The sequence below is a fragment of the Lethenteron reissneri genome, chromosome 3 (assembly GCF_015708825.2).
Source record: "Lethenteron reissneri isolate LAM-NWPU_2019-01 chromosome 3, ASM1570882v1, whole genome shotgun sequence".
Lineage (NCBI taxonomy): Eukaryota > Metazoa > Chordata > Hyperoartia > Petromyzontiformes > Petromyzontidae > Lethenteron > Lethenteron reissneri.
In genome coordinates, this window is record NC_083781.1 from 14,858,610 (window position 1) to 14,877,391 (window position 18,782).

Here is an 18,782-nt window from a genome sequence, read left to right on the forward strand (position 1 = left end):
GCCGCGCTATTGATGGGTGTTGTTGCGTTTTCGTAAATGGGGTGTTGAGTTCAGGGAGTTTGGTTGTCAGCCTCTCTCCTGCTCACGACTACCACTCATCGTTTGCTACCTCGCCAGCGTCACCGCTCGGGGTGTCGTCAGTCGTTCACTGATGTTGTCGAGATAAATATTTGTCAAGTCGCCGTGGGGTACAGGACGCGAGACGTCTCCGTGCAGGGAAGGGACACGGAGTCACGGGAGGGAGAATGAGAGACGCGCTTTGCTCGTTGCGAACCAAGTTGCGTGCAAACCTCGCTGCGGAATGTTTAAGATGAAACCACCCGAAACCAGATTTGTAAAAAAATAACAAAAAACACCCGGTCACTTTTTACTCCCCCCCGCCTCCCCCCACAGAACATTCTAAACGTTGGGCGGACGTTGCGACGTCTTCTCGCCGCGTCGAGAGCGATGCAACTGCGTGACACCAACACCACCACCCCAGAGCTGCTGCTGCTGTTGTTGTTGTTGTTTAGATCCTGAGCCCTGCCCGGGTGTCAACACCCCCCAACAAGCCGCGTGTGCCCGAGTCCAGCGGCAGCAGTTGCAGGTGAACGACCCCAGCAGCGGACTTCTCTCTCCGTTCCGTGCCCGCCCGAGACTCCTCCACCAAGCAGGGAGCGAGGTGAGTGAGGGGGGCCAGGTGAGTGCAGTGTGTATTTCAATCCGGGGAAGTGTGCAGACTATTTGTTGAGCGTGTGTCGGCATGTGCTTTGTGTGGAGAGTGTGTGCTCGTACGTGTTCACGCGAATGTTCCTGTGGATGTTCATGTGCCTGCTCCCTGGAGTGTGTTCATGTGTGCACGTGAAAGAAGACTATGTGCCCTTTTCTTTCTCCACGAGGTTCAGGGTTTTTTTATTTCACGGCACGGGTCCACATCTTGATCCTCTCTCCAACTCCGCCACACGCTCCCTCCCTCTTCTAACCTCTTCCTGAATCAGCTGCTCGTCGCACTCCGTCTCCAACAATCATCGCCTCGCTTTCTCCACCCCACCCACCCACTCACCCACCCACCCTCTCTTACTCCACCCCACCCACCGACCCACCCACCCTCTCTTACTCCACCCCACCCACCCACTGACCCACCCACCCTCTCTTACTCCACCACACCCACCCACTCACCCACCCACCCTCTCTTACTCCACCCCACCCACCCACTGACCCACCCACCCACTCAGTGACCCACCCACCCACTGACCCACCCACTCAGTGACCCACCCACCCACTGACCCACCCACTGACCCACCCACCCACCGACTCACTGACCCACCCACTCACCCACCCACCCACCGACCCACCCACCTACCCACTGACCCACTCACCCACCCACCCACCGACCTACTGACCCACCCACTGACCCACCCACCGACCCACCTACCCACCGACCCACCCACTGACCCACCCACCGACCCACCCACTCACCCACCTACCCACCCACTGACCCACCCACCCACCGACCTACTGACCCACCCACTCACCGCTGCCCTCGTCCTCATTGCCAGGCTGCCATGGCGGCGTCGCTGGGCTCCTCCGCGCTGGACGCCCTCTCCTCGACCCTGATCTCGCCGTCGCTCTCCACCTGCCTCGTCTTCCTCGCCACCTTCCTGCTGCTGCTCGAGTGGCGCAAGGTCCAGCGGCCACGCGGCTTCCCGCCCGGCCCCACGGCGCTGCCCCTGCTGGGCAACCTGGGCTCCCTGCCCACGCAGGAGCCCGGCACGGCCCTGCACAAGGTGGCGAATTCTTGTTGTTCGGTGACGGTCACCGCATCGCGTGGCGCTTTCAGACGCGCTTCTGCGGCCGTCTGGAACGCTCCTCCTTACGATATTAGGGGCCGTCCATAAATGACGTCACGCGATTTTGGACGATTTTTGACCCCCCCTCCCTCGTCACACGGCGTCACAAAAAGTGAGACCCCCCCCTCAAATATGACGTCACAAAGCTCTGCCCCCTCCCCTCTAAACCATATTTCTATTTTGAAAATAAACATGCTTAAAATCGCTTTAAACTATTGTCATTGTAGTGCGTATTGAATGTGGCGCTGCACTCTGATGTTGTAGGAGTGTTGTTATAACAATTAGTGTTGTTATAACAATTCTATATTTATTTAAAGTTGCGCATTTTGATGTGACGTCACATTTCTCAACCCCCCCCCCCTCGTCACACATCGTCACAAAACTGACCCCCACCCCCCTAGGTGCGTGACGTCATTTATGGACGGCCCCTTATGAAGCCGCTGTAATTATGCACTTTTAAATCATCTCGATTGAAAGCTCATTTCTTTGGGGCTACTTTTTGTGTTTAGCCAACTGTCCTCCGATGAGCACAGTTGGCTACGTACGGCGCGGAAGAAGTTCAAACTACATATAGTGTACATACATCTGCTTCCGAGGGGTGGAAGCAGATTGCGTCGCTCAGTGGGAGTTCTCATGGCGTGATAACTGCTCGCAGAATTTGAAAGAAATTGTGGGGAAAAAATTAATTTCGTAAATTATCACCACCAGAAAGTCGTACAAGATTGCTTTAGAAATTCAAATTATTTTATGATGTAATCACCCCTAAGTTTAGCAATAGGGAGACTTGAAAAATGTATTTTGCACTTATCCAGGTAAAGCTTAGTATGTTCTGGCAACAATGGTAAACACAACCCTTGGGATTAATAAAAGATTCCAAATGTCTCACAAATCATTCATCCACAACAGCAATTACCCCTTGCCCCAACCGGTGGCTATTGTTCGATAACTGGCCACATCATCGGAATGTGCTGCCCCATCTGTATGCCAGTGGGATGGTCCAGCGGTTCAGCTATCGGCTCGTAATTAAAGAGGTTGCGAGTTCAAACTCTGGTTGGGTTTTAATTCAGCCCATCATCCCTCCGGGGTCGATAATATAGTTACCATTTTGTGGACACGTCAACAGCGGTTGGTCTATGGACAGACTCCCCCCCACCCCGCCATAGGAATGCAGAATTCACCACCACTGACTCGGGGCTGTGAACAGGCGATGACTGTCGACTCGATGCTCACGTGAGCAGAAACCATAAATCGCTTCGCCTTCGACGTCTGTACGCAGCTCTCGAAGCGCTACGGGGACGTGTACAGCCTGCTGCTGGGCCGCGAGCTGTGCGTGGTCATCAATGGCTTCGATGCCGTGAGGGATGCGCTGGTGAACCACGCCAAGGAGTTTGCCGACCGCCCCTGGATGGCGATGATTTCCAAGATCACGGAGGGCCTCGGTGAGCCGCTCGACTCCTTCCGCTCTTTGTCCACGTGGCATTTGAAGAGCGACGGCCTCTCCACCACGTGCTTGCTCTACGTTGCTGTGAAGTAGGGCCATTACCTGAAGCATCGCCTAGTATATTTATACTTTTTTTCTTTTTTAAGGCAGTGGTATTGACGAATGCGTTGTAGTATTTGGGACAATATTAGGTTTGAAGTGAAAATTGCGTGAAACCTAATCGTCCTGCAGCCCATCTTCACTGGCGATTCCCTTCTGCAGAAACATTGTGGCACAGGAATAGGATCCGTTATGAAAAGTGCCAGTTTACGTATTTGGTGTTTATGGAAATGCCGGCATGGCATACCGTCGCATAGCGGCACTTTTCCACTGCTTATTGTAGATTGGCGCTGAGTCCTGGAAACCATTCGATGGTGTCAGGAGTTGCTTCCTGTATAGCAATCGTCGCTGCTGTGTAAGTGCCGCGGTAGCAAGATGTTAAATCCCTCACCAGGTATGCAGGAGGTCGTGGGTTTGATCACGACCTTGACGCCTGCTGCTGTATATTTGGAGTCTGCGTGTCTCTCTCCCAGTGGTCGTGTGGATTTTTCTCAGGGTCCTCCAGTTTTTCCCTCCACATTTAGAATCCAACATTACACATTTTGAATATTTGGCTGCTATAAATTTCCACGTGATGATAAGCCACTTCGTTGAGCTATCATTTGTGGCCAGGTCGCTTCTCAAAAAGAGCTAGATAGATGAGTGGGCCTTACCTGGTAAAATAAAAGTTTTAGTTCAGGACGTCCATCGTGAAAGATGGAGCGATGAAATGGGCTCGTGTGAGCGTGCCGGGCAGATCGTCGCATCGCGAGGCCGTGAGAGATGGCGACGGCTCGGGTGCGGGGTGCTCATCCAGAAGAGGATAGATCATGGCTCACGATCAATGAATGAAGTCTATTATAAAGCGATGATTGTTTACATCTCTGAATGTTTAGTATACTGGCAGCAGGGCCGTACAGCGGTTCCTAGAGGCCACTTGGGGTCACCACCATACCCCATCATTCACAAACCTCTTCTACCCGCTCCTCTGGGCGGCCGTGGAGGGCAGCGGTCGGTTACGTGATAAACAGATTGAATTTTCACGTTCGCAATTCGGCAACTCTTAAATGTCTGATGAAAATAGCCACACTTCCCCCCCCCCCCCCCGTGTGTGTTGTTCGAACACGATACACTTGAGAGGCAAACAAAAACAACAATTGCAAACCCAGACTTGCTAGGTCAGCAGCGGTACGGCTGTAGATACCCGACATCGCGCGGCCAGACTTGAACGTGCAATCTGCAACGGTCGCTTCGCTGCAGGCATCATCACGGCGGGGTACGGCCACAGCTGGAAGCAGCAGCGGCGCTTCGCCCTCTCCACGCTGCGCAACTTCGGTCTCGGCAAGAAGTCTCTGGAGGAGAAGATCAACGAGGAGGTGGCCATCCTCGTCCAGACATTCCGGGAGTCCGGTGAGCGAGCGAGCGCACAAACGCTTGGGAACGCGAGCCGCATCACTGTGCTGAGCCCCAAAACATTCCCCCATCCCCAGCGCCCCCCACTATAATGATTTAATTCGTCTTCACGGGCCGTCGTAACAAAACACCAGCCGACCGGGGAACTGCAAAGTCATGCCAGCCCAGCTCCGCACTTCCACGCCCATCGCACTCACCCCCCGCAATTTTCCTCCCTCTTCCGCCGCCTCAACCCAGTGCTCAGCACGACAGCCATCGCATATCACTCGCGTGAAGCGATGCATTCCGATTGGCACATTTGGCTACGTACGGTGCGAGAGAAGCTCGACATGCCCATACGTACGAACGAGCTGCCGTTGAGTTAGGTGGCAAGTCGCTCGAGTGTGCGTCGTGCACAAAAATGCGCCATTTTATTCCGTAGGCTGTTTTACTGTACCCAACCAGATGTGAACTAGACGTCTGTGGGGGGAAAAAGAGCTTTATAGCTCATCGGATTCCTCCAGTAAAATAAATATTCTGATCCTGACCTACTGATTGGCTCACCGTTGTGTATGCATGCTGCCTGATGTGCAGAGGCGGAGATCAAATTGAACCAGCAATCTCTGGATTGCGAGTCCAGTGTGCTTGCCACAAATGAACCACAATGCCTTGCTGATCTCGTCAAAACCATCAAGCGAACTCCGGTCATCCTCGCAGCAGCGTATTTTGGCTGACCATCGAACAAAGGCGGCGGTCACCGCACCGCGCAGTGCTTACAGAAGCCACTGGGCTATTCACTCTTAATTGTTGTGTTTAGTTTGTTGTCCTTCCCACGCAACTCCGATTAGCACGGTTGGCTACGTACGGTGCGCAAGAAGTTGAACATACACGCGCACATTAGATCACTGCAGTAGCGTAGTGGAAATCGCTGTTGGCAAATGTTATCCGTCGTGTCTGGTTGCAGGTGATACCTTCGACCCCCACTTCAACATCAACAATGCCGTGTCAAACATCATCTGCTCAATCGTGTTTGGGAACCGCTTTGACTACGACGACAAGCGCTTCCGCGACTTTCTGCAACTCTTCGCCGATAACTTCAGGATCGAAGGCGGCTGGAGAGGGAAGGCAAGCGGAGTTGAATCTTCAACGAGCGTTCGCTTATAAGACTTTTATTTGAAGTGTTTGTCGTGCCGGGCCGGCCCGGTGCTGCTCTGAGAGGTGCCGGGTTGCTTTTTCCACTGCACAACCCGAGCCGTGATGTTGGCGTGCAGCCGACGTCAAACGCGACGAACGAGTCGAGACACGGTTAGGTGAAGCGGTGACGCTGCGTTTTTTTTAGTTGTACTCACATTGCACGCACGACGAATGAAGGTTTGTTACTAGGCATTGTGTCAGGCGTTTCACTCCACGTGTTGGGAGCTTCTTCAGGAACTGAATGTCCACTTCAGGAACTGACTTCACTGAAGAAGATCCCAGCATGTGGAGCTAAACGTTGAACATCGTGCCACGTGGGCTGTGCTTGAAGGCGAATGCACGCAAGATGCTTTTATTCGGCGAGAACACGCTCAAGCCGGTTGGGCGGCAACGACGACACTTTGATCACGGCGTGTAATCTGTGCCGTCAGTTCAGACGACTCAGCCCCGAGGCTTGCGACGTGGCCGAGCGTTATCGCGTTTGCCGCTTCTTTGCGGCTCAAAGCCCTGGCCGCCCCAGTAAATACTGCAGGCGCGTAGCCGCCAAAAAACGTGCGCCCTCTGCGTTACGGTGGACGTTAAAGATCCCATGACGCTATCTCAGAAGAGAGAAGTTGGCCACGTGTGCCGGGCGTCACCGTCCAAATGAGAAAAATTTACCGCACATCAATTAAAGGTAAAAAAACAATTGGCAGCATCGCCCGCCGACTGGCAGACCAGTAGCCCCTTGTGCCATGTTCACCTTGTGCCGGCACTGGAACAACTGCCGTCAGTGGGATGTTCGTAACGTCGGGGATGTTTGTAACGTTATGGGCGCAATGTAAACGCACGTTTTTGGATGGTCTAATTTCTCATGCCTCTCCGCAGATATGCATATTCATGCCATGGCTGGAAGACTGGCCCGGCCCTCACCAGATTATCTTCCAGAACGCGGACAAAGTGAAGCTGTTCTTTCAGGAGCGCATCCGTGAGCACCGGCAAACACGCGAGGCCGGCCGACCGCGGGACCTGATCGACGCCTACTTGGACGAGATGGAGAAGGCGAGACTTTCCACAGTTTTTTTTACGTCTTTTTAATTATTTGTGTATATTAATTCTAAGTTTTTATTTTATTTTTTGTAACACAACGAGGGCACGGTGACACAATGCGCTAGAAGCAGTCCTCGGCGCAAACTGAACTGGCATCTCTCGCCCGCTCCAGAGAGAAGATCGCCTCACTCCGACAAGGCCCACACAATTCGGAGAAACCCCGCCCAGAATAAGGATGCCCCCGATTACTATAGACGTTTCGGGCAGTAGCCCTTCTTCATAGCACATCCCGTCCTATTTTGAGGTTTTATTATTTTGTTATGATTATAATTTGTGTACCACTGCCGATGGTGTATCACCAAATAGATTGTTCAATGTTAAAGGCCAGATAGAGTCATCCCACTACAGCCACAAGCCCCGCCCATCACCACAAGCCCCGCCCATCACCACAAGCCCCGCCCATCACCACAAGCCCCGCCCGTCACCACAAGCCCCGCCCATCACCACAAGCTCCGCCCATCTCCACAAGCCCCGCCCGTCACCACAAGCCCCGTCCACCACAAGCCCCGCCCACCACAAGCCCCGTCCACCACCACAAGCTCCGCCCACTACGACCACACGCTCACCAATGTCAGTAGCCCCTCCCCCCCGCTCAAGTAGAAGGTGTCCAAAATTGGGCCTGTAGCTACAGTAAATGGCAATTGGGGGCCAGGGTCTTAGCTAAATGTCTCAAGTTTTCAAGTTTATTTATTAGGTATAGCCCCCATGTAGGAATGCCCCTAAGAGTATTGCGAGGATGTCCCTCCCCGTAACCACCCCTGCTCCCGATCATTACGCCGACGACGGGTAGGGCGGCGAGCCCGGACACACCCCCGGTCGGTCCCTAATTTCGAGGGTCTATCCCTCCGGGTTTGTTTCACGTTATTTGGGTTCTTGAATCACGAAAAACGTAAAACGAGGATGCTGCGTTGTGCGCGCCGTGCAGGAGAGCAAGGACCCAGAGTCCACCTTCACCGATGGAAATCTGCTCAACGTGGTCGGAGACCTGTTCATAGCTGGCACCGAGACCAGCTCGACCACCCTGAGATGGGCCTTGCTCTACATGATGGCCTATCCCCACATCCAGGGTACGGTTTTGTGAAAGCGTCTGACGTCAGTTGTGAATATGCCTCCAGCAACAACAACAACGATTTGGATTTAAATGTGTGTGTTCTGTTATAATGGAATCTCGGTGGTGCTACGGTAAGAGCCGTTGACTGGCCGTTCGGTTCAAATCTTAGTTGGGAGTCAACTCAACTCTTTGGGGGTCGATCAAAATGAGTATCACTTTGTGGGAAGCCAACTTTGATTGTTCCATGGTCCCTACCATGGGAATGTGGAATTTCCATCATTGTCTGAGGGCCAGTAACACATACAAGTAACACCACGTGCTTCTTTGAACAGCGAAACACGAACTTTGTTTCCACGCCTCGTGTTTTGGCTCTAACGGTTTAACTCAATAATGGTCATCGCGCCAGACTTGCGATCCAGAGGTCGCCAATTCGATCCGACCGTGCGGCAGCTGAGACAACGTTGCGCCTTTCTTAAATCCCCCTGCTCCCCTCCCCCCTGTCCACCCAGCAGCATCACCGGTGTGCACCCACAGTTGGTCGATCGGCTGGTAGGTCTTGTGTGGTGGTGGGGTGCAGTGTGGGTACTCCCATCTCTTCTAAGACATCTGGCCACCACGGACGAATAGGCCTAACTGCCCTCCTTAGGAGGAGGCGTTTTCTATAGGTGCCTGGAGTTGGGGGAGGGACCCTTTTGGCCATGAGTGGTGTGAGAAATCAGTTCCGAGGGCTGCAGTTTTACCCCCCTGACAGGTGACCTTGCTGCGAGTGGCGGCTGGCTCTTGGTTTTAGGATGAGGTTTGGCCCGTTGCTCCCCGCACCTGCACTGCAGAGCGCTGTGAGGAGCGGTGGCGCAGCGGTCGGCGCGCTGCGCTTACGAACCCGGCGACACGAATTCGATTCCCGCTCACGACCAACACCGGCGACGGTTATCTGAACCGGTCCTGGGCCTCCCCTAGGTCGACTCAGCCTCAAATAAGTACCTGGTGAGGTGTGTAGTAAACATCGCCAGTGGGGAGATAAAGGCGGCCTGGGGTGGTGCTGGCCACCCACGCTCTCGTGTGCCATGCCGGACTTCATAGGTGCTGCTCGCTAACAGCACTTGCCGCAACGGCTGTTAAGCGTACACGGGGGCTCTTTGGTATGCATGTATGTTGACCTTCTTTCACACCATACGTAGCTTACCACGCTGATCGTTGCAGAGCGCTGTCAGAGAGAGATCGACGAGGTGATTGGCGGCGATCGCTCGCCAAACACGACGGACCGAGCAAACCTCCCGTACACCGACGCTGTGATCCACGAAACCCAGAGGATGGCCAACGTTGCCCCGCTGGGCGTCTTGCATTCTACCACCACCGACGTCAAGTTTCGAGGATACGATATTCCCAAGGTTAACTTGCGTAGATTTAGACACCTGTGTGGGTTTTTTTTATTTTGCGTGCCTGTAAAAGTGACGTTGCTTTTCACGCTAATGTAAAGGAAATTTACACGTTATCGAAATCTATATGATTTTTAAAAAAAATATCTAACTGCTTCTGCCACATTGCGATCTTACATTTACATGCAAATTACATCTCTAGCCCCGCCCACTTACCTTTGGGTTGCACCCATCTGAAACCTATTATATAACCTCTTGTCGCAGCAGCTCTCCCACTATATTTCTCCTGCCCCAGCAGGTCGCCTGCTGTATTTTTTCACCTGAAGATGATTGCTTGTGTTGCGATCGAAACGTCGTGATTTTTTTTCTTTTTTCTATCTCCGTGACTTTACTGAAAGACCCAAAGGGTATGAATTACTGCAGTCACGAAAGCTTTAAGTCAAGATTTGAAATTACTTTTAAGACTTTGACGTCTCTCTTTGCAATGACACCCACAAAATTACTCAATTGGGAGGTTTATCGCAAGAATCGTCCCTCTGCTGTGAAAATTTGGCAGGAGCTTACTGAAAAAGCCATCAAACTCGGGCATTCCTTGGTAAACAAGCATTAAAAATACAACTAAATAGACACGATGTTATGTTTACATACTTACGTAGGTTAACAACTTTCATTTGTCTGCAGGGAACAAAGGTGTTACTTAACCTGACGTCGGTTCTGCACGACGAGACTCAGTGGAAAACGCCGGACGAATTTAACCCCGACCACTTCCTGGATAAAACGGGCCAGTTTGTCAAGCCTGACGCCTTCCTGCCCTTCTCTGCTGGTACGTGGCAATGCCCCCGACTCGTAACACCGCCACCGACTGCCAAGCCGGCGCTCCGAACACCTTTGCACTGCACCGGGTTAGCCAAGGGCCGCCCAGATGCGGGGTGGGCCAAGGGAGGTCATTTTCCCCCGGGGCTCGCACAAAAGAGGACCCCGCGATGGGCCCGTGTTTTTGTCACACGATTGAACAAGGGGAGGCTCACGTGAGCATTCTACTCCCCCCCCACCCACCCTCGGGACAGCCCCGGTGACAGCTGCCGCAGGGGATTTCCTTGGCTAGGCTGCAGAGCATTGGCGCGCTTTGCGATCGGTCGGACGTGATGTAAGTCGGCGTGATTTGCTCAGGCATCCAAGCAAGCGTTCTATAAATACTCTAATCGCTTTTCCGTCCTGTCATACGAAAGAAGAACGCAAATCCTCATTCCCCCCACCCACCCCCAGGTCCCCGTGTGTGCCTGGGAGAGAACCTGGCCAGGATGGAGCTCTTCCTGTTCTTCACGTCTCTGCTGCAGCGCTTCAAGTTCCATTGGCCCGACGCAACTTCTCGGCCCAACTTTGTAGCTGCCGAGGGTCTCAGCCGTGCCCCGGTGTTCTACAAGCTGGGCATCCGCCCTCGCAACACGGCCAAGTGAGCTGTGGGCTCCGAATTCCCCATGAAGTCAAAGTCGATTTCACCTTTTTTTTTGCTTAAACACGTCCGGGTCAGGGGCTCCTTTCTGGCATGAATCCACCACCCAAAGCGCCATCACGTTAATATTAATGGATATAACAGACGATTGTATATGGTGAGAGTGAAAAATAAATAAATTGTACTATTCCCAAGCCTCACACAGCCCCAAGTTTATTTTACGGAATGCATTATTCAAGTAATGTTGAGTTCCTTGAAAGTGGTTATTGTTTTGTGTGTTTCTTAAATTCAAATACGGTTCTTTCCCCCCCCAACGTTATTCCACTTGTGCTGTGAATCTAGTTTCATGATATGAATTATCCACTGAGAACCATTGCAGAGAAGTGTATCACCCCATGTTAGAGAGCACTGCCCGTGGTAGAAGATAAGAGAGAACTACTTCTGAGTTCCCATCAAGTAACCTAATCCATACACTGGAGTGCTCTTTTACACTCGCCCTTCTGTTATAGGGATGTTCGTCGCATGAAGAGTCAACTCGATTTTTTGTAATTCCCAAAGCTGCAATTTTGTGGAAAAATAAACTTATATTAAAATGTTGTTTTTGTTTGTCGGTGCAGTAAAGTTGTGAATGGGCTGAGAAAAATTAATCGCCATTAACTTGCGTACTCACCTGTTTAATCACGGGTGGCTCAAAGCCAGATTCAAACCCAGGATCTCAGCAGAGGCAAGTCAATCCTCTGAGAGCTGTTTAAATGTTGTCAAATTCCAACTTCAACCACGTCTACGTCGTGTGAATATAGACTAAAACACGTTATTGCAGTTTGTCTAATTGTATTGCAGTGAATTTTTTTGTACATTTCAGTAGTACTTTGGTGAATCACAAACTTTATTTTTACCAAGTTTTTTTCCAGCTCTTTTTTGACCGCTCATATCGTCCCTAAAATAAAATGACAATTTCTCAGCCCAAACTGAGATGATGCTTGCTACCTGCATCGATACGGGAATATCCAACTATGGCGCTTTGAGCACGTGCCTCTATTATACTGGTAGGAACCTCCTGGTTACACCAGCCCACAGGGGATTGATTATTGTGTCCGTCCGTCCTGCAGAGAGGGACTGGGTGGGGAGGGAGGGGCTGGGTGGGTGGGGACGGGCTGGGTGGGTAGGGGAGGGTGGGGAGGGGCTGGGTGGGAAGGGGAGGGTGGGGAGGGGCTGAGTGGGGAGGGTGGGGAGGGGCTGGGTGGGGAGGGTGGGAGGGTGGGGAGGGGCTGGGTGGGGGTGGTGGGGCTGGGGGAGGGGTGGGGCTGGGTGGGGAGGGGCTGGTCACCCCGTGGTGCCCTTATAAAACTCAACGTTTAACCTACTCACGCCGGCTTGTGCCCGCCCTCACAGTCGGGCATATTTGCGGAATACACCACGCCGCTGTTGACTCTGGCCATTGACCGAGCAACCCAACGTTCCTACCAGCTCCCTCCGCAAGACAATGTGTTCCACCGCCGTTTGGTTACATTTGAAGCAACCAAGAAGACGAAGAAGCAAGAGGAAGGGCCGGGTGCCAGCAGATGGTGACGATGATGAAACCGTGAGAGTGGTCCTTGCAGGATGCTTTGTAGCAAAGGGAATTGATAAAGATATAGTGATGACACAATGACCCTCGAAAGGCTTGTCGGCTGTCGTATAAAGGGGACGGTCTCAAGCCCACGTGTGGTCGTGATGAGACCATAAGAACGGGGTCCTTAAACGATGCTTTGACTCTGTAACAATGAGAAAACATCCAATGCCAAATGATGGTGGTGATGCAACTGCGAGAATGGTCCTCGAGGGAGCGTGAGCAGTGACAACAGTGAGCAGTGTGATGAGTGAGCGGTGACAGTGAGTGAGCGGAGCGACCTGACCCATGGAACAACCCACTCCTTTGCCCGGCCTCCACCCCGAGCCCCGTCTGGACGGAACCAGCTCAGACGACGAGGCCCTGGGTGTGTGACGCGTTCAGTGCTGGGCAGGGCCACGTGGCATGCCACGCGCGTGCCACGTCAGGGGCCGTCCATAAATGACGTCACGCGATTTTTGACGATTTTTGACCCCCCCCCCCCTTCGTCACACGGCGTCACAAAAAGTCAGACCCCCCCCCCTCAAATATGACGTCACAAAGCTCTGCCCCCCCCCCCCCCAAAATAAAACATGCTTCAAATCGCTTTAAACTATTGTCATTTTAGTGCGTATTTAATGTGGCGCTGCACTCTGATGTTGTAGGAGAAAACATTTATTAAAACGTCTATTTAATTAAGTAGAACGTGTTGTATATATTTAAAGTTGCGCATTTTGATGTGACGTCACATTTCTCATCCCCCCCCCCTCGTCACACATCGTCACAAATGTCTGACCAGTGGCGGCTCCTGCAAAATCTCTCAGGGGGGGGCAAATGTCTGGATGATTGATAAGGATAAGGTCCACCCATGCAATGGATAAATTAACAGCTTAAGCATGTAAAGGCAACTTCACTTCTTTAATATTAATGAAAAATAAAGTGACTCTTACAATACATCTTGTTTGTTTCTATCTCACTATTATTACAATCCACTCAGTTTCTTTTTATTAAAGATTCCACTAGGTGGCGACAAATAATATTGTTGACTGAAACGTGCTTACGTATGATGACGTAAGCACGTTAGTGCGAGCCCTCCCGGAAGCCATAGAGAATGCATTGGAGCGCCCGCCGTTCGAAAAAAAACATCTTTGAATGTAAGTCTATGGGAACACTCTGGGCGATTCTCAGCCAGAGTGAAATCGCCCAAAAAGAGGCGGTACTCCACAGAACGTGACATGACGCTGATTGGACTATATCCAGAGGCACAGTAACGGCTGAGATTGGTGGTGCGTCGCCCAATCGCCCTAATGAAGAAACCGCCCCTGTGTCTGACCCCCCCCCCCCCAGGTGCGTGACGTCATTTATGGACGGCCCCTGACATGCCACGCGCGTGCCACGTGCGTTGTTTTGCGATCATTGAGCAACATAGGCCGTAAGGTGAACAAGGAAAAAGTGGCTAGAAAATGATTTTCGTTCCCACACCTGGGAACTACTTTTTAAATGAATTTTTTCATAGACAAAACCATTTTCGACTTTATGTTAAAAGTTCTCCGCAAAATACCCTGCAGTTTTTTTTCAAAATCCATAAATGTATATAATTGTGAATTGGAAAAAACAAAAATCTTATGCTGCTGGTTTTGTTTGTAACTTTATTTATATACATTTTAGCAACACCAAATATCTCTCAAACTGACACTTATACATGTACCTAAACACTTGAGACAGGTTTTGGTGCATTATATACTCAAGTGTGAATGTAGACCATGAAAGATGGCAAATTTGTAGACAATATGCTTCAACTTCACGGATTGGCACTAAGCTAAATTAAACATAAACATTTAAAATTTAGCAAAACTGTGATGTTTTGTACATCAAAATTTTCAGTAGGTACTGTGTAATCACATAAAGATACAAATATAAGCACACTTTGGCCCAAGTTGGCTGAAATGACTCGAAATGCTACACTGTCCCCTTGTTTTGGAATGCTGCCAAAAAAAATTACAATTCTACCACAGATTCTTTACAGCTCAAAATCACCCTAAATTATAACACAGTGCATATTTACTCATCGTAATCATCCCTATCACTATCAGAGCCATTATCCCATGTAGGTCTTCTGTTTCCTGTGAAACATTTGCACAATTTTGGCACCGACATAAATCAGTACAAGACAGTCTTGCAGATATACAGGAACATCTTCCAGTCTCACATTTGCTATGCTTGCAACTGCAGTGGACTGCCTGCAACACACTTTCAGGGGCAGGATTTCTAGTCATCCAGGTCACTGTTAACTCACCATCCTCGAGGTGCCATCCATTGCCAACGGGTGAAGGGGCACACATTATACATTTTCAGAGAATGTCTCATTATGGCTGCTTGGTAGTTTGCCCTTTTGCAGTGTTGGTACAGGGCGTCACTTGTAAGGGGCATGGATAGTTCTGGAAAAGCTGACGATGCCATACAGAATGCTTTGATTCTTGCATCGTTCACATTTTCGGCAGATGACTGGCCATATAGGTGGCACACATATGTGCAAAGTAGCTCAAAGGTAGACTGGTCTAGGTTAAAACTGCTGCCCAGATTTGTAAAAGCAGTCAGATATTCCTCTTTCTCACAAGCAACAGAAAATGCCTTTATTTTGCCTTTGCCATAAAAGGCACTTGTAGAGTCACAACCTGAGAAGGTATGGATCCCAATAAGTGCCAAACAGACACTTGTGCCAAGAGCTGACGACACCTTAGCTAAGTCAATGAGCCTTGTTTTGTTGCCAACCCCCGTGAAAAAATACAACCTACATGGTAAATCTGGCTGCAGACTTAAAGCAATCACTGCCACATCAGTATCAGGGCTCTTGATGACTACAGTTTGATATTCCTGTGCAGCATGTTGTGCATGTAAAAACACCCTGGTGTCACATTCCTCATGATCACATGTCAGATCTTCAACAGCACTGAGAGTATGTAAATCCTCCATTACAGTCACGCAGTGACACAGGTCTCCATGTGTTATGTACAAGCTTAAGTCCTTTCCCACAGTGGTAAGATCAGCCTCTCGCCACACAACATAGAGGAATTCTGTCAGTGCTTCTTTGTTTGTTCCATCTGATATAAACTTTTTCCATTGTGTTGATGTCTTATGATCCCGTCCATAACCTTTCACCAGTTGTGTAACACCACCAGCTCTACGTGACCGTTCTAGGTTTTTAATACTCATTTTTGGATACTGGTCAATCACAAAGTCTATCCGTGTACAGTTTGTTTCAGAGCAAGTTTGACTATGTACTGCAGTATGGTCTCTGCAAGCTCTCCAAAGGTACTTGGTATTGACCGAATGGCTTGAATGACTGCCATGCCATCAAAGAGAATAGCTCCACTGATCACTCCATTGATGGATCCTGGGGCAACAACTTTGGACTCAATGAGTATGTCTTGCAGTCCTGCATCTCCAAACCTTTTTTCCTAGAATGCTCAGGTAGGATATGCATGTGTGAAACTCACCGAGTCTAATCGCTTTACGCTGAGTAAAGTCATCATCTTTCTAGCAGATTTGCTGAGCTTTGGCATATATAGCTTCGTCAAAAACTAACACTATATGGTCCAGTTCTAGCTGATTATGAATTTGGACACTTCGCTTCAGAATTGTGTTTACTGTTGACATCTCTGTCGGTGAAGCCTTAATGACTGGAAGATAATACAGTGCTGACTTTTGCAGAGTGCCATCACCTTGAATTAATGTATGTAAACCTGTCCAGCTTGGTATTGTGCATCTTTCAGCATCTATGGACTTTACAAAAACATATGCCAGTTCAGTTTGTACAGCAGACACCGTGTTCAATTTGTATGTGTCCGCCTGTAATGGAACACTTTCCTGATGAAACAAGTTCTGTGGTCCTTGTCTATTAGACTGATGGTACTATTCGACAGGGATGCTAGGGGGTACTTTCAATGAGGGTTTTCCCTTCTGTAGTGGTTGTCTGTTTGTTGTTGACACAGGTTCAACTACAGAACTTTGCAGCATAATCCCATTTGTGTGGTGGGTAGTTCTATGACCTGACAGTGTCTCCTCCCCAAAGTCAATATTGTCCCACACAAGTACTGTAGGAACCTTCTTTGAGAATCCCTTTGGTATTTTGTCTCTGCCCTCTGCTAGTTGAAGTTGGGCAAGGCTAGTATCTAGACTGACAACTGTGTCCCATGCTGCACAATGTCCTAGTCTATTTAGAAGTGACACAATTTGTGATGAACCTGTTAAATGGCGAACCGTTAGACCAAGACACAATGATTTAGGGGTCTGCCTCCGACCCTTAGATGCAAGATACACAATGTCTTGACAGATAGATATCACTTTTAGGTTCAAATCATCTGGAATATCAACATAATGGGCCAGTGTTGGTTCCTCAGTTGCATCAATAATCCAGGAAATCAGATTGTACAGTTCAATTGGAACGACAGATGTTGCCTCGCTCACATTTAGATCATCTGATGTGGGTAGCCACGGGCATTTCATACTGGGAGAGTCACACAGAAGCATCTTTAATATTAATGCCGCACTGTAAAGTGTCCTCGTGTCCTCTGCAGTATTGATGGAGGCCATTGAACTTGGTCTTTGTGGACCAGCTTTTGCACTAGCCCTGTTTTCACAGTTACTTTCGCTAGTTACCTCAGTTGACTCTGTTGTTTCTGTACCTGATGGATGAGGTAGCCTATCAGCTTATCTGCAGACAATGTCTCAACGAAAACCATCTCACTTATGTTGCGCTTCTTGGGGTAGTGAAACACCAGCTGGGGGAAATCACGGGCCAACCTCCTACTTTTAAAATGTGAAAATGTGAGGGAATTATTAATTAATATTTATTAATATAAAATATTGCTAACTCACTGTTCTTCTGAGGTCACAGTAACTGATGCACTAGACTTTGTCAAGAACCTGGTGTACTGTCTATAACAGGCCTTGTGGTATTGCACCTCCAGAGACACACAGTCTTTGTCTCGAATATGCACAAGAATGCTAGTGTCTTCCTTCATCTCAGCAGCTTTCAGAAAATTGCCTGCAAATAAATAAATACTAATTAAACTAATAAAAAACTGTGTTAAGATCTTCTTGGTTCTTTCGGTAAAGTCACGTATAAGGGAATAAAATAATAAAAACAAAACAATAAAATAATTCTCACGACGTTTCGGCCACAACGCAAGCAGCCATCCTCAGGTGAAAACCAGGTCTGTCGAGGCGACAGAGTCTGAATGAAACAGCACACGAGCTTGGAGCATTCAGACTCTGTCGCCTCGACAGACCTGGTTTTCACCTGAGGACGGCTGCTTGCGTTGTGGCCGAAACGTCGTGAGAATTATTTTATTTTTATTATTTTATTACTTCCCTTCTTCTACGTGATGACTTTACCGAAAGAACCAAGAAGATGAATCCCTGCAGTCACGAAAGCTTTAAATCGAAATTTAACTGTGTTAAGAGTTAAACAATATTGAGTGTTCTGGCTGTAGCTGTATGCAAAACAATGCAAATCTGTCTCTGACTGTAAAATAAACATTACATAAATTATGTAATTGTAATTGAAAGTTAGCCATGGTACCCAGCATAAGGGAATACAAGTTCAAACGTGTGTATGTGTGTTTTGTTTTTACCTACGTGCTGACGTTTCTGCCTGTGAAAGATGGTCCTTCTGGCGTTTGCCTCCCACAGTAATGTACTTGTCCGTTTTCTTACAAATTATGCACAAGGCAGAAAGCTCAGGACCAGCACAAGCTACTGGCAGGCCGGTCCTGGACCTAAGTTTTTTTGCGGGACAATCAACTGCAGCGATACTAACGTTACTACCCGATGGCACAGACTGGCCTTGATCTTTTGCTTCAGGACGCTGTGTGGCCCGTTTCTCGGCCGCATCCAAGCGCTTTTTGTCAATGAAACGCCTGTAGCAAGTGGAGTGAAACCCAGCGTCTTCGGGAACATTGTCAAACTCGATTTCTAGACAATTTGTATGTTTCTGCTATTCTCCGATTCCCACCTTGCAAAAAAAGCCACCGTTTGACGCAGTTTCTGAATGTATCCCACCATGTCCGTGTAAAATCATTTGTTTCTTCTTTCTTTATGGATGTGAGATGCATGTAGCATTGTTTAAAATACTTTTTGCGGACTTTTGAAGGAGGTCTGGCCGTAATTTCCTCCTCTTCACTACTCGACATTGACAACAAGGGCACAGACATCTTGGAGTAATGTTTACCTTTCGTCCCAAAAAAGCAGCCACCTCATTGGTCTAGCGGGAAGCACGTGACGCAAAGC

General features: G+C 49.4%; 1 protein-coding gene across 1 annotated transcript; it reads left to right on the plus strand.

The window, feature by feature from the left end:
• Positions 1-423: 423 nt before the first annotated feature.
• LOC133347321 (cytochrome P450 2J4-like) lies at positions 424-11,500 on the plus strand. Its single transcript, XM_061559497.1, has 10 exons — positions 424-661; positions 1,539-1,766; positions 3,106-3,268; positions 4,609-4,758; positions 5,705-5,865; positions 6,802-6,975; positions 7,949-8,090; positions 9,275-9,462; positions 10,132-10,273; positions 10,717-11,500. Exons 2-10 carry the CDS (start codon positions 1,545-1,547, stop codon positions 10,905-10,907), a joined length of 1,533 nt encoding a protein of 510 aa, XP_061415481.1. The 5' UTR covers positions 424-661; positions 1,539-1,544; the 3' UTR covers positions 10,908-11,500.
• Positions 11,501-18,782: the final 7,282 nt, after the last annotated feature.

Bases quoted from the DNA above. Each gene is read 5' to 3' on its own strand.
- LOC133347321 (XM_061559497.1), top strand. From the start codon at position 1,545: ATGGCGGCGTCGCTGGGCTCCTCCGCGCTGGACGCCCTCTCCTCGACC. The intron at 3,269-4,608 runs GTGAGCCGCTCG...GCTTCGCTGCAG, and splicing joins CAAGATCACGGAGGGCCTCG to GCATCATCACGGCGGGGTAC. The intron at 8,091-9,274 runs GTACGGTTTTGT...TGATCGTTGCAG, and splicing joins GGCCTATCCCCACATCCAGG to AGCGCTGTCAGAGAGAGATC.